The sequence below is a fragment of the Ostrinia furnacalis genome, unplaced genomic scaffold (assembly GCF_004193835.3).
Source record: "Ostrinia furnacalis isolate ACB-3 unplaced genomic scaffold, ASM419383v2 OfSCF2800, whole genome shotgun sequence".
Taxonomy (NCBI): Eukaryota; Metazoa; Arthropoda; class Insecta; order Lepidoptera; family Crambidae; genus Ostrinia; species Ostrinia furnacalis.
In genome coordinates this window covers 125,811-141,954 of record NW_021133039.1, presented here as the reverse complement: position 1 = coordinate 141,954, position 16,144 = coordinate 125,811, and the positions used below count along the sequence as shown (strand labels likewise).

General features: G+C 39.3%; 1 protein-coding gene across 1 annotated transcript in view; it reads right to left on the bottom strand.

Annotated features, from left to right (window-relative positions):
- LOC114356394 (COPII coat assembly protein sec16) overlaps positions 1 to 16,144 on the bottom strand; it is a 93,066-nt gene that overhangs the window by 6,605 nt on the left and 70,317 nt on the right. The window contains exons 8-12 of the mRNA XM_028309548.1: positions 8,061 to 8,199; positions 4,813 to 5,051; positions 1,849 to 2,006; positions 358 to 594; positions 52 to 225 (exon numbers count right to left, since the gene is read on the bottom strand). Coding sequence (XP_028165349.1) covers positions 52 to 225; positions 358 to 594; positions 1,849 to 2,006; positions 4,813 to 5,051; positions 8,061 to 8,199 — 947 coding nt within the window. The remainder of the gene's footprint in view (positions 1 to 51; positions 226 to 357; positions 595 to 1,848; positions 2,007 to 4,812; positions 5,052 to 8,060; positions 8,200 to 16,144) is intronic.

Below are 16,144 nucleotides of genomic sequence, written 5' to 3'. Positions count from 1 at the left end.
GAAAATTACATTATATTATGTCTTTTGTATGAAATCAAAGGATTTACACACCTGTATATTGCAGAAGTCAGTAGTGTCCTTCTGTATCCTATCAAAGTCTTGTATTAAACCGTCTGTAACCTTATCCGGTTCCGTGCCTACACTGAATCCAAATCCTAGACTATCCATGTTGTACTTATTGTTCCCATTCATCTGTTCCTTTATTGATTCATCTAATGATACATTCTGAAAACCAAAACACATTTTAGAAAACAAAGTTATACATTTTAAATGTATGTAAGAATGAGTAAACAAAAGCATCATCAGAAACCTCTTTGACCTTCATCCCACATATTTATGCTTACATAAAATACTTACATGATGGCCGTTAAGTTGATCACAGTTATCCAAATCCAATAGTTCCGCAGGCCGAACAACGGCTTCAGTCTCGAATTGAGCACGATCGGGGAGTTCTATATCGTCCATGGGCTGGGGCTTGCGTGGGGACTCCGCCAGCAGCACATCACTGCCGGCCACAGAGCCCGGCACGAACACCGGGGCGTCTGGGTTCAGTGGTGAGCTGTTCATGTCTACTGAGCTGGTTTCCCAAGCTGACTGAAATCATAAACAAATACTTGTCAATACATGTAAAACATAAACGAGCTTTGAAAATAAAAAAGTCTGGGAATTCCTCTGCCTGGTATTAATCACAATATCCCCATTATGTGGCAAATAATTGATACAAAGTGTACAATTTGTAATCCTGTAATAGTAGGTATTTTATGTGTGGCTGTTTTAACTCCAAGGAAATTCATGATGTAATAGTGTTTTTATCTGTGATTAACATATTGTGAATATATTTAATATTTATTCAAATCCTTACTACGGTTAAGGGTTATCTAAAAACTTGTTTTGTGAATTACCTAGAAACACCTGTTTAATAAAACTTTTGTTTTTTATAGATGTTTCCATACTAAGTTTAGTAGTTAGATTAATAAGCGACTTAAAAATATGGAATGGGACTGAATGTGTCACTCTGCAACACATTACATCAACACATTCCATTATATTTTATTAATAGACACATTATTTTTGTACAGTGATGAACTTTATACTCATTGCGCACAATTTACCTCATACGACTAAAAATATTGATTTAGAATTGTTGCAATCTAATCTACTGGAAAGGCTAATGTAGCTCCAATTAGTTGCATGAAGTATCTGTTAATTAAATGCTTATTGGAAAAAGTTAATTATTGTCTTGGGTCTTGTAAACAAATGAAATGTTAACGATTGCCACAAGTAAACATTTTGTTTTAACTGGAAAATCAATCAATATACCTACATTTTATGGCATTTATGTAATACCAAGCCTAAAAATATTAAGCTTGTAATAAACTTCGACATTCAATACAATCCAGTCACATAATTTTGAAGTAGGTATTCAGAGAAAACCATTATCAAAATGTTATCAGCATGCAATAAAAGCTTATCAATGGTGTTACATTCTCTCACGACGTATTGATTTACACATTTCAAATACTTTTTGACTAATATGTTAGGGGAGTGGCAAAACTTGTCTGGGCAGCTGTCTGTTGGAATGACTCATTTCATTTTTAAGGTCACTGCTAAGAAGTTGTTAGCATTTACTGATTTTCTTAATCTCAAGGAGTTCAGGGATCTAAAATATTTAGCAGTGAATATTTGGGCCATTTTGTTCTTGTATTTTGTACATAATTGATGATGTTTTTATTGCCATGTAAGTTACAAGGATGTGGGATGTGTAGGACATTTTTGGTAGGATGACAGTTAAATGTTTATACTTCTTTAGTGAAATTATTGTAGTTTAGTGACAGGTGCACAACTCACATTGTCCTGGCAAGGTGTCTCGGAGCGCGGGGCGTCCTCGCTAGGGTTGTGCTCCTCGCGTTCGTCTTCGCCCTTGAAGTAGTTCCACTCGTCTTCTGATTCCTCGCCGCTCTCCGCTACATTATCCACAAGAGCGCCGTCGACGTGGCCCTCCTCCACTGCACATCACAAACATTACACTGTAACTACACATCGATAACCAAAGAACACCTGGCGATCACGCAACCACCCCTTCTCGCGTATCAACAGGTGACACACCCTTGCACGGAAAAAACTTAACCCTACTTAGACCGATGGAAACCTTTGTTTATGTAAATAACTCAACGGCGTGATTAGTAATCTGTCGGCGAAATACATGCGGCGTGCTGGCCAACGATAAATATTTACCGGTCGCCAATTCAAATTCGCGAGACATTCGCGGACGCCATTTCGAGAACGGCTGCGAAGACACGCCCGAGACGATACTCAGACGAAAATTTCACAAGATTTCTACTAAGTAAAACCTTCAGAATCCCCAATCACCGAGGGATGCGCCTTCAGGCCGACCGATCTATTTCCAGAACACCGCTCCGCATGAATCAACACAGAAATAACCTTTCACAAACTATTCGGAATGTGAAAATAATCAACCACATTCGCTAAAAATCACATACCGTAAACGGTAATTTCACTACACAGATTATTATCTTCACTGCCGGCGTAATATTCGATCCGTAAAAATGTAGACAAAAGGCCCGGTTACAATAGCGGAGTGACGGCGCAGCACAGCACAGATCACGCGGGCGTTCGATGAGCGACTGCCCGCGAGACGGGTCGGGGCGGGAGGAGACGTCAGCCGCTGGGGGCGCGAGACCGCGCGGGACGTGCGGCGCCCGCGTGCACCGAGCCCGGGATGTCATGTCAATAAAGGATTTATGAATTTTTTTTATAATACATCAATTTATGGCCCCTACAAATTACTCATTTTGTAGGAAGCTGTCTAAAATGCTATCCTTTCTGGAATATTTTGCTATAAAAAATAAAGTAGGTCAATAGGGATTTAACCCAGTTTTATTTATACCTACCCCTCTTTTGCATGGTTGATGAAAATAATTAAAATCATTAAACCTTAGAGGTAGGTATTTGTTTTTTTTTATGTCAGGATTAAAATTAGGTTATCGAACGATAAGCAGGAAGAGGGCTACGTACCTACATCAGTGCTTAGGTAGATAAGGCCTTAATTTGATTAATTAACGCTTACATATTCCCAACCAGCTAAGCGATATCCTTACTAATAAACTATTAAGTAGCCATATAGGTATGTAGGTACCTATCTAAGTAGATAATATAGGTAAATAACATCACAAAGTAGGCTAGATGGATCCACCCGTATTACAGTCATTAGCCCTATGACATAGGGCTAAACCTACCTACCTAGGTTACCTACCTAGGTACCTACGATACCAATTAGATTCTTATAGGTATGACACTAATGAAGAACCTCATTTCTGATCTAACATTACCTGGAATTACCGTGGACCCTTAACATTATCAAAATTTCAAATGTTGCGCATTGTTCAACAACAGCACTAATAAAAGTAATTGTTCATAATTTGATTAGAAAGTAAATAAATATGTATTAGTGCGATCAGCCGCCATCTGCATACAATCGCCGATCTAGCGCGGGTCTGCATGTAGGCGAGTAACAATATCGATAAGACGGCAGTGCAGTGAAGTGAGACCCATTCTTTACTTTTTCTTTTGCTCTCCTTCAAATCTGGTTCAAACCTGGCACATTTTGTTTTTGTTAATTTTTTTTTTTTAACTTCGTCATCTACTTAATTGCCAAATCAATAATACAACTGTTGTTTATAGTCGTATTATTAGTTTATACAAAATATTACCTATTGATCCAATTAAAATAATAAATTAAGTAAGTACCAATTATAATTTCAACCAATTAAAGGTAAATAATCATAATTACTATTAAAACATAGATAAAATTGTACTAATGATACTTTAAAATCCAATAATTCAACTACCTACCTTTTACCTACCTAAAATTTTCGTAAATTTTACGATACTTTAAGGCATTTTAATTATTTTTTACTTAGGTTTTTAGAAAAATAAATAAAGTGTAGGATGTGCCAGCAAGAATACCTTGAGGCATCGAGCCATCGACACTAGATTGACATGACATCGACAGCGGGTAGAGAAGCCAGCTATTTACTTCGCTTGTAAAACGGCTAATTAGGTACGAGCTAGTTATAGTAGTTTATGTAGCTAAAATTACATTATATGGCATACTCATTAAATCTTTAAGTACGTAGCTATTGGGTATTTAATTATGCTACTTTCATATTGAGAATAGCTATTTTAAGTAGAAACTATTAATCTAGATTTTAAAAGCACTGTTGCCAACTTAATTGTTACTTGTATGTATGGTATTTAGTTATTTTCTACTACGGGGCTTAATGAAGATCAACGGTTGTTCAAAGCTCGAGATCGACTTACAAATAATAGTGAACCTATTCGATGAATAATTAATAATAACAATGATAACTTTGATAAATTAATAAACTACTTCTATCAGTAAATTAAAAATGTAAGTGTACTAACTCTAGTCAACTACGTCGTAAACTTACACGTTTTTCGCTACGTTACGACAACTTGCATCTGTAATATCCGAGTTAACTTTGTATAAACTTCATTTCTTGTTGTAACATAGTCATAAAAGAAAAAAGTACCTATAATAGGTAGGTAGGTACGTGAGCTGTAACTAGAGTTGCTACATGTCCTGCTTTTGGGGAAATGTCCCTATTTTCAGCCCAGCCAAAGTATTATTTTATCCCTTTTTTGGCCCAATTTTTTCATCACATCCGGCTTTTTACTGATGTCCCATTTTTTAAACAAAAGGATCTGACAACCCTAGTGACAACACAGCGTGAAGTGACATGACGTATAGAGCAGTGAAAGATAACTTACTTGTGTCGGCTGGCGGAGTCGGCGGCGCCGGGTCGTGGTTCCTGTCGGCGTCCACGTCGTCGGCGTCGACGGCGGTCTCGGGCCCGAGGTCCTCGCTATCGCTGTCCGAGTTGTCCACGCCGTTGTCCGGCTCGGCGTCCGCGCACTCGCCGCCGTCCGCGCCGGACGCGGCCAGCTGCCGCTTGCACGCCTCCGGCTCCATGCCGAACGGTGGCGCGGTCGCCAACGCGTTGTCCAGCCTACGGTACAATGGCAATGGGTTAGAGCTGTGGCTGTTTCTACCTCTTAGGCCGTTTGTAGACATCAGTTTTTTCACCGGACGGTCAAAAAACGGATATCCTTTTTTTCTTTTATGCTGGACAAGGCAGGTATTTGACCACAATCGTACCTGGTGCTTGGGGTTTCTGCTCGAGCCTTCTCGAACTCAAGAAAACTCGAGAAATTTGGCTTCACTCGAGACGAGAAAAAAAATACCGGAGCTCGAGAATTCTCGAGTTTCGATTTTGAAGCTTTAATAATCTTGAAAGCCTGTTTTAGACAAAAGTAAGTTTTTAATTATGTAATAGGTTAACGTTGCTTTTAGACTGGCCTAGTCTTCCTTTTTTAACTGATTTGATTTGCAATTAATGATCTCAATCGAAACTAAGTAATAATGTTTACCTACGAGTATGCTATACCTATTTATTATGTATATTTAACTCTGACTGATTTAAAGACCGAAAAATTTGTTAACTGTCTGTTAGGTTAGGTACTCGTTGCCTCCTCGTAAAGTTTATTCAAGTCGTTATTCTAAAGAAATTTAAAAAATATTAAAAAGTGTTTTTTTGTTTATAAAAATAAACTATTTTTCGTAATTTTGCTATTTGTACTTGTGTGAAGTGAAAACAAGTGATTCAATTGTAGCTCCAGATTTTTTAATGTTATTTATCCTTAAAGTACACGCGACTTTATGACTTTTGTTCCTTTAGTTAATAACTAAGTTGATTGATTGATTGATGATTATTAGTTAATATTAATTATGAGAGAAGATTTCATTTTTTGTTTGTTTTCTTACCAAAATAAGTGGTACTAAATTCTAATATTGATTGTTGTGCATTAAAGTAGGTATATTAGATTAAAAAACCTGTGTTCTTATTAAATTTCAACCGATTTCAACAGTTTTAATTTAAAGACTCGAGACCCGAGAAAACTCGAGACTTTCGCCTCGAGAATTCCCGAAACTCGAGAAAAAAAATAGGTCGAGAAATCAGAAACCCTACTACGTAAGATGCAGTCTAGGATCTAGTCTAGTCTTTCTTTGCTGTCAATTTTCTCGCCGGACCTATGTCCGATGCATGTGCATGTGCATTCATTATAAATATAAACCATACATCATCAGTAAATCAAGCGAAAAAATCGGACTACAACCCGATTAGGCTGGGTATCCACCAAAAAAAGGAGTAGAGAGGCGATATAATACTTTCACAGCTTTCGTAGTTATAACATTAAAGGCTCCACCTTTTTTGCTACTGGTTATTTCTTTAGGCAATAAGATTGGCAATCAAAATTTAAAAATCTAGAGTTGCTTACTGTCTGTCTAGATAGGATCTCAATTTTACAGGAACAGTATCGTATTGCAAGCCCTCCTGTTGTTATTTAAGTTATTAATTTAAGTAGTAGTTGATGACGATGACTTTCCCTCGATTGTAAAACCAGAAGAGAAATATTTACAACTTGTGAAGAGTATTTATAAACATCAAACGTATCATTTACCGCTGCGATTATTTGATGAGCTGGTAGCAAGGTTTTAACTGTAGTCGTCTTGCTCAGCAAATGGAATTTATTAATTCAATCGGCTATTCATAAAGAATCATATTGCAGAGGCAATATTTTTTTATTCTTAATTGCAGAAGCTTTAATCTATGAATTTTATTAATGTCTGTTTTTTGTTTAATAATAATGCTTTAAAACTGTCTGTCGTCTGAGTCATATTTCCCGATTAATAAACTTATCAATTTAATAATCGTTACTTGTGAGTAACGAACAGTATAAGAGCAGAGGTTATCACTTATGTAGGTAGGTACTTAAAACTCTTTAAAGTGAATAAAGTAGTTATTACTTAATCGAAATGATCACAAATAAAACTAGTTTAACATAGACGGGTAAAATAGTATTTAAACCCTAATCAAAACATTTAATTCAATTGCCAATTATTCTGCTGTAATATTTATGCACTACTTACCAGCTGGAATTGAATGTTTTGAAATGTATTGATTAAATACAAAAACTCAGGTCTTTAGTACTTTTAGTAACAAAATCAAAGTTATATACCTAGGCATGTTTATACGGACCCTCGGTGCGCAAGTCCGACACGCACTTGGCCGGTTTTTTGACATAATTATGAATTTGTATATTCTAAGTTTCGAATGAAACTTTGTATATTTGAGTGCTGCCACAAGGCCGACTGGAACAAGATATTTTGCATGACGACACTTTTATTTTATCTGCAGTGAAACCGGTTGGTAGTCAACAAAGCCTTGTCCTGTTTAGTACAATACCTACGCATGCCTGCGTACTAGGCAAGCGTCAATTTCAGTTGAAAAAATATTTCTCATTCCCTGTCAAAAAAATACGTCATTAAATGCAGCTGATAGCAAAACTAATAACGCAGAATACATAGCCGAAATTATCAGGCTTTCATAAAGATAACGTGCCTATTACGTGATTCGTGGTAATGCCACGAAGTGCGTAAATGTAAGTCACTTTTATTTCTATGAAAAAATACAGGGCGGTCTCATTACAGTCAAGTCAAAAAAACAAAGAATGTTTTTGGTACCATTTTTACTTACTGATATTCTGAATCACTTTTACACTTCTGTAAATCTTTCAGACTTTTCTTCCATATTATTTTTAATGACTATTCTTACATTAATTTCCGGCAGCCACATGTTTTTCAATCGTCACATTGTCACACATTTTATATTCTATACTTTTTTGTTGTCAGCTGTAATGAGTTCTATTTTCGACTACGACCATGAGAACCAAATATTTCGCGTATTCGAATTTACACCGCCACATTCTTTAAGGGATATTGCAAAAAAAAACTTATTGTTTACAGGTTCAGCCCATCTTAATTACTTTTATGAAAGCCTGTGCCTCAGTATGTCTACCACAGGAGTCCATTTATGTATTCCTAGGTAGGTGCGAAAGAATCAGCACATTATTCTAACAAAAGATAAGATTGTTGAGTTCAGTTCTATTCAGCTTACCCAAGATCCATGGGCGGGCGGTTGTCTGCGGCTATTTTACGGGGCTCCTTCAGGAACACCACGATTATGGAGATATTGTCGGCGGATCCCTGCCGCTTCGCCTGCGCGATCAGACGTTTTGTCACCGCCTTCAAGTCATCTGCAACAATACAAAGCATGTTATAGAATTTCAGTGTTGCCGCTTTTACGACGGGAAAGCGATAAATCTATTCTTGACATAATGCTTAGGTTAATAAAAGCGCATTTCCTTGCCACTGTCAGTGATCCTGCATCCTACGACCCAATGCTTCTGAGAAAGCTCGCTTCGTCATAGCAGAATTTGGTCAGAAGTACTTTTGTACTTCTTGTTTTGAAACACGTTTGTGTCTCACGAACCACTTTTCACTGACACACGAATAAAAGTATTACTACTATCCTTAATTGGCTTAAAATGGTATAAACTGCAGGCAATTAAATTTTCAAAAGACTCTATTAAGGGCGTGACCTGGCAAAGCCGACAGAATTTCACAACGCTATTATTATCCTTAAAATATCAGTGTGTCATCTAGCGCTAAGTTGGAGTGTTGCGAAGTCTATTATGTCTGCAATTTGTTGCGGCACAATGGCGGTCGGCGCTGACGGATATGGAGTAACGATGTTTATGTTGCGATTGGCTACAGAGCGGCTAGCTGAGGACGTCCTTGTTCTGTCTCAGCAGGAGTGAGTCAGCCGACAGCGCACCGCTATTGTGCCCCATATGTATACGTGATGCGCCTTGCCATTGTCTACGTTTCAAATTTCATTCTATTCAATATTACAGTTTTATGTGCTCGGTATTTTTCAGGGTCTCATTATCACGCCATATAAACAAATGAACGGGCTATTAGCATGGGACCAATGTCGAGCTGTTGACAGACGCAAATAAAACAAAATTAATTAGGAGTGGCAGCACCGCCAGAATAAACATTTTCAAATGTGGCATGAATTTTTCGCGTTATTTCGATTAGGGGTTGCGTCATGGAAAATGGTATTAGAATTACGATGGCCATCGTAAATGAGGTTGTTTGCGGTTTCATTACACGAGCGGGGCCCGACACGCCTAGCTGGGTGTGCCGCTGTCTAGCCGAGCTAGGTGTTCTGTCAGCGCTGGTGCACCGGTGGTGGATGCGTGTACACGGGCCATCGAGCGATCTGGCGCGTGTCGTGGCTAGCGGGCATCGGCTAAGTACACGCCTTGACTTTGCCCGCTATTTTGGGGCGCGGTCGTCGCCGCCGCCCTTGCTTTTTACCCTGTTTGGTCTGGCTCGAAGCCAAGATAGAGCCGACTGCTCATGTTTTGAAGAGTTTTATCATCCCATCTTTATCCATAGAAAGCTGTTCGTTTGATTTATGTTCGTAAGAGAAATTACGTCGTTCCATAAACTATTAAATCTTGAAATAATCGTGACAACTAACTGAAAGCAACATTGTCTGTTCATTAGAAAGTGCTGGTTTATTTCAAGAACCGTAAAGAGAAAGAAGCGAACGCTTAATTTATCATGTCCCCTTTAGAGCGTAGGTAAACAATTATACTGTCGTGATTACTCTTGTATTCATAAAAATGTTCAGAAACGAATTTAGAACGTTATCTAAAAGATAGATATAATTGTAAATATGTACTAAAATTTTAGTACACATTTGGTACTAAAATTTAGTTCAGCATTTATTTTAAAATAATTAAGGTTGCACTTTGGACTGTACAAAAGACTCCTTAATCAAAATGGTTATTAAGTTATTAGTCAAAAATATTACATACCTAACTTCTAAAATATTATAATAATAAGTTTTCAAGAACTAATCTAGATAATGGGCCGGTGGATGATGTCGACGGCGTTGATCGCAGCGATACCGCCTAACGGGTCGTGGCGGAATGCGCGCGCATTGTTTCCAACCGCTGCAAAAACTGACCGCAGGCGCATACTAACGCGCGCGGTAGCTGGGTACCTGCTGTCTACGTCTACTGCATACCATGCTAGAACTGTGCCCACCAGTAACACTATTGAATTCTTGTAACTAGTGGGGGCAGATTTTTCTTTTCGAGGAATAGTCTAGGTGCGCTTCGAAATAGGTGCGCTTTGAGGAATACTTCGATTTTGTTCTATAGTGGACTTGGAACAAGCATTACAAAAGGCCCTACAAAGGGCTTGTTCTAAGTCCGTCTAGCTAGCTACCACCATCTTTCCTAAGTTTGGAGGTAGTAGGTCAGTTGGAGGTAGGTAGTAGGTAAGATAGCCAGTTGAGGTTGAGGATTCCGGGAGAAGCTCGCTTGCACCTTCGGGTTGATCATCACTTTCCATTAGGAGAGATGCAGGCCAAGAGCTACCTCGTTGTGGATAAAAAATCTTAGTGCATTTATAAAAACCCGACTCTACCAAAGGTAAAAACCACTGCGCATATTATCATAATGATGATAGCAAATAGTTTGATTTCATGAGATCTAATAAGCACTTCAATTCTAAATTCTATCACGCAATAACTTAACCCGTTAGCGTTGGCGCACGCTGCCTGCGCTCTCATAAAAGGACAGCAAGGGGCCGTATTTCGTCGGGGCCTATCGAGGTTATTCTATTGCGGGTAAGTAATGAGGATCAGTACTGTTGTAGAAAATTCAATAAAACTAGTATCTACGTTAATCTTTAAGACATAAGAAAGATATATCTTTTTGAATTATCCAAATCGGACCATTACTTACGAAGATATTAAGTAATAAACATAGACCGTTTTTGCCGCTAAAAGTCAACGTACGCAAGGCCGCGTGACGTCATTATATCCGAATCGAGCGCAGCCGGCGTACTAATGGGATGGAAAATATTTTTTTCCGGCTAAACTATCAGTTTTAGAAAAAAACTTTTAATAACATTTATTCTTCAAAATAAAGTAACCTATCGACCAGTAATTTTTAAAAATAAAAATTGTGAAAAATAAGTATTGCTATGTCCAAAAACCACATTTTCATAGGATTCGATGCAATGCGGAGACGCGGTTGGGGTGAGTGTAACTTAATTGTTAGAAGTAAATAAATTAATACTTATACATTTTTATATTTTACTTGGAAGAAGATATGACTCTAACAACACTTATGTACACTTTATTTGAATAAATCGCCAAATATACCACCGCGGAGACCCCAATCGCGTCTCTGCGTGCCATTGAATCGTATGAGCGTATGGATTTTTTGCGTTATTTTTCACAATTTCCATTTTAAAAAATTACCTATCGATAGCTTACTTTATTCTGATGAATAAATGTCATTACAAGTTTTTCTCTAAAACTGATAATTTGGCTAGAAAAAAATATTTTCTATCCACGCAGTACGCCGGCAGCGTTCGGATCGGATATAATGACGTCATCGTCCCCGCGCCGGGCGGTCAGTGAACTTTTTTAGTAATTTGGCCATAACTTCGTCAATTTTTGTCGTAGAACAAAAATTTTTGCACTGTGTATTAAGGATTTCTTAGCCCTATAAATCTGCATTCACAGCTAAAAATCGAAATGATCCTCATTGTGGCTCGGAAATAGAATGCGGCGAGGCAGACGCGCCGTGGATCAAGTGCAATTTTCCAGAGAGCACGTCCGGCCGGCCTCTGTGCATACCGCGTCTCGTAGATTATGTTTTCGTCCGCCGCTCGCTCTATGCAAAATGTAATATCAAATCGTCTAGGTTAGACAGCAAACTTAAGCTGTTACATGATTCAGGTGAATTTGCAATTCCATTTTCTCAAATAGCCACATGAATTTTTAGAATACCTGAACGACTTTAACACAAAAATCTTGTAAAGACCATTAATGTAAGATAGCAATAATAGGTATGACAAACTTAACAAATGTTTCATTTAATTTTCCGAACCAATTTTCTAAATGCGTGTTGCATGCATTGTTGCGATAAAACGTAAAAAAGAAACTAGCTGTACAATGTTCCACCCGCGGCTACATTTTCGCGGCGGAGGTTTTAGTAAAAAGTATGAGGCACATAGGCGCGGTACATAGGCGGTAGGGGGTGGTCCCCCCAGCGCCATTGCAGTCGCTCTCAAAGCCGCGCCATCTCTCAACTACACTCGGCATCAAATAAATCGCACCTCCCGCGACAAGCACTTATCAAACGTATACATCCCCACTTCCCACCAACATTGGTACCATTTGAAAGCCTAGTTCTAAACTTCATTTCATTAAAGGAAAGGTTTTTACCCCAAAAATGTGTCTTTACAAGGATCCAGAGTCAATTCTTCAAAAAATAGGTAGTTACGCTATAGCCATTTTTTATGACTATAAAACTGTTAAGTTGGGATTAATCGCTATCCATCTGTTAAAGAGGACACGTGAGATCTTTATTTGGTTTTATAACCATAAAAATTGGTCTAATTGATCCCAGAGGTGAGCCCAAAGTGAGGTCTATTTTCAAGTCACATTTATGGTAAATGTTAATCATTTATTTAGAAATTAAATGTATTTTCCTTTAAGGATATTTATTGGGCTTTCAAATAACACCAATATTGTTGGGGCACCATGATTGTGTCAGAAGAAAATCTTTAAAGTTCGCGTCGCGGAAGGTGCGGTTTATTTGATGTTGAGTGTATATGGAAACCTATAAAGAAATAACGATCTGCCAGACAGCAGTCGGTACTGTTATTACATTTTAAAAACGTTTAATGCTTTTTTTCACACCTCGGCGTTTCCATAGAACACGCCTTTATTAACGCTTTCATTATTTTATATTCGCAGTTTTAAACTGTTGAGTCAGAAAGTAATGAAAGTGGGAAATCTTTGGAATTTACATCACATAACATTTCGTTTCATTCGACTCTACCAATTTTGTTTAAATGCAACTAACTCCCTGTAAAGTTTGTTATTACATCAGCTATGTTATCAAGATTTTATATTGGTTCAAATTGGAGAAATTACGAAATGCTATTACACTATAATAGAGCGTGTAACGCGCGAGGAGCGCCCGGAATGTGCGTGCTGGGTGCATTGTGCAAGCGGGAATCGAACCCGACACCGCTGCGGTATAACTGTACCGCGAGAGCGACGCAGACCGCATTCATTGCATCACTACAACACTCTGACACTGACCACTCTAAGATAATCCTCATTAGCCTGAAAAGCTGCTTAACAACATGCCAGTACAAATCCATATCTGAAAGCACTCGAACTGTGAAGTGTTAATTAAATGTATACGCAAATAGGCTTCTAGAGCGTGAACGCGACGAGGGGCGGCTGATATTTACAGACGCATTATCGTAGGAAAACAAACTTGACGAGACTACTTAAACCGGCTCCCAGACAACGAGACAACACATCTCGCGTCGCGACGACCGACGGCAAACATAATCCGATCAGGAGCTAGACTCTCTTATATGCCTACAGCGAGTGATATCGATCGACAAAGTCGTTTCAGCAAAATTACGCACACTAATTGATCAAAGTTCTTTCAGCCAACCCTTTAGTTCACTTAATGAGAGTCGTTCGGCGTCCTTTGATTACGTCTTTAACGTCAACCTAGTGGAAAAGCTCAGACAGTCTGGGCCTAATCGGGATTAGCCAGCCTACTCGAGCCGTCTGCGCCCCGGCGGATACCTAACACCCTGTACTTGGCCGTAGTAGCTAGACGATGAATAGCGATTTTATAGAAACCTCTCTAATTGTTAGTGCGCACAGCGAAGCGTAATGAAATTGAGTGGGAACTTTCGTGTACGCTCGGCGTTCATCATTTGGCCGGTAATTGGTTTGCGAGCGGGCGAACACGGCAAGAGTTATTCGAAGCCGTGCGCCGGCGAATCCTTCTAATTAACGCTCGAACTCGCGCCACCCGCCTATGTCGCGGGCCGTAATTGGAAGGCTGCCGATCTACAGACTGTCCATGTTGCGCCCGCTCAACCTCCCGTCGCGATCTATGCCCCCGCGTCTACCACACGCCCTAAGAGATTTTAGCGCAAATTATTTAACTAGGTACTGAGAAAACTTCAGCAATTAAACTTTCAGCTCTGAACTCCAGCACGAAACTCTCCTGAATAGTGCCTGGAATATTTAAACTGCTGAGCCTACCTCAATTTCGACATTTTTATGTAAGTTTACGCTTCGAATGAAAGATGAGAATTGTGCCAAATTGTTAAATGCATTGTTCCGGGAAGTGACATAAAATGCGTCCTAGTTCACACTGCAGTATTTTCTGCCATACATAATGCATTTGGAAAGGGTAAATCTTTGTCATGAGTGGCGCATAGCCCACGTTCGGTGCAAATTGATAATTTTCATAGAGACTTGGGCATTTTGCATAAACAATATCGAGGTCTCACCAGACTGGTGCCATCGATCGAGTTGAGATACGGGGCAGTATACCTAACAGCGATTAGTTATAATTCAGTTTTGCATTTAGCGCAGGCGGGTTGTTGCTGCGCGACAAATCACGCTCACGCACTGCGCAGCGCACGAGCGTATGCAAAAAGGACTGGATCCCACGCAACAAGTACCACTTGTCGGGCTGGATGGCCGAGGGCTAGGCGGCGCGACGGCAAGGCGCATGGTGTTGTTTTAATTAATCTCTGGTACACGTACGCATTCTACTCTGCCGTCACCACACGGCTCACATCGGCAGAGTAGNGGTGACGGCAGAGTAGAATACATTTGTCACCAACCCCTACTCTTCCCGCGGGTGTCGTAAGAGGCGACTTAGGGACTACACATCAAACAGAGAATAGGCAGCAGCGCTCTCTGAAAAACATCAATCTTTTACACTGCGATCTCCAACCCGCCTGCCAAGAGTTGATATTATAGCAAAACCCTCCACGATAGTGAGGAGGCTCATAGTCCAGCAGTGGACTGTAAAGGGCTGTTGATGACACGTACGCAACGGATAAAAACGAACGCTATTTATAGCTAGTAGGTAACTACCTAATGCTTTATTTTCAAAAATCTTGCAGCATAAAAAATGTAGAGAAGGATAAAATGCCCCACTTAAAAAGTGACCTGAGGAAAATTATGTATTGATCGTTATCTATATGATTACATAAAGCTATATTTAACAGATTAACGTATAAATGACGTCAGTCTTTTGGAAAGTATGCCAGTATCAGTTGCTATCTCGGAGGCATGCAGGTAAACACTGCACTTTTCACATCGCTCACAATACGCTTGCCATGAAAAACGCCGCAAGTATTTTATTACGGTATAAGTAACAGTGTGTAACTGATAGCAAAGCTGTTATTATCATCAACGTTGGAATTCAACAATATACACATAGTATGTACTGTAGACTTTCATTATTATAACTTGCTACAAGGAGTGATGCCACCAACTAACCAGTCATCATCATCATCACTCTAGTTAGTTGACTTTCAGTTTCAGGAACTCCAAACAGAGAGTATTTTAAAGGAGTTAAGATCTAATCACTTCTATACAGAACGAGTTAAAGTGGCACGTGCCAAAAACAGAGGACGGGTAAAAGATTACTAATATTTTAAAATATGATTTCAGCGAGACAGTTTTTTGCAAGCAGAATCAGAGTCGTTAGTGTATAGTGTTGTAAATTCCGCCTAAACGCGCTGCGCGGGCGCCGACCTCACTCGCCGCTCGAATCCTAACTACACATAAGTACGATAATTCTCGCTCACAATAGTCTACTACAACACCATCTTTGTCATACATGATTCATGTAGAGTCGGCCGCATTACCGCCGGGAACGTTTCTTACGTCATCGTTTGACAGATTAAAATTTCCTGTCCATAATTCAAAGCTATATGCAATCTAGCCAAAATTAATTAGTTCAGATTCCTAAAACCAGATCAAGTAGGTAGAGTGAGCGGAATCCAGAATTGATAAATGCAGTTCAATAAACTTGACTGTCAGCCCCGTAGGTGTTAAGGCTTGGTATTTCTTCTAAAGTAGGTATTTCGCGCTGTCAAAATCTGCGCGCGCAATTCTTCGCCGAAAACAGCGCGTCAAAGAGCTCCCGCCACAATTTCCAGCTACACAGTATAGAAATACGCAGTTGGTTAGGTTAGGTTGACTTCCTTCCCTTCAAGCGTCACACTCACAACACTTTCTAATAGAAATCATATCCAAGTTATACA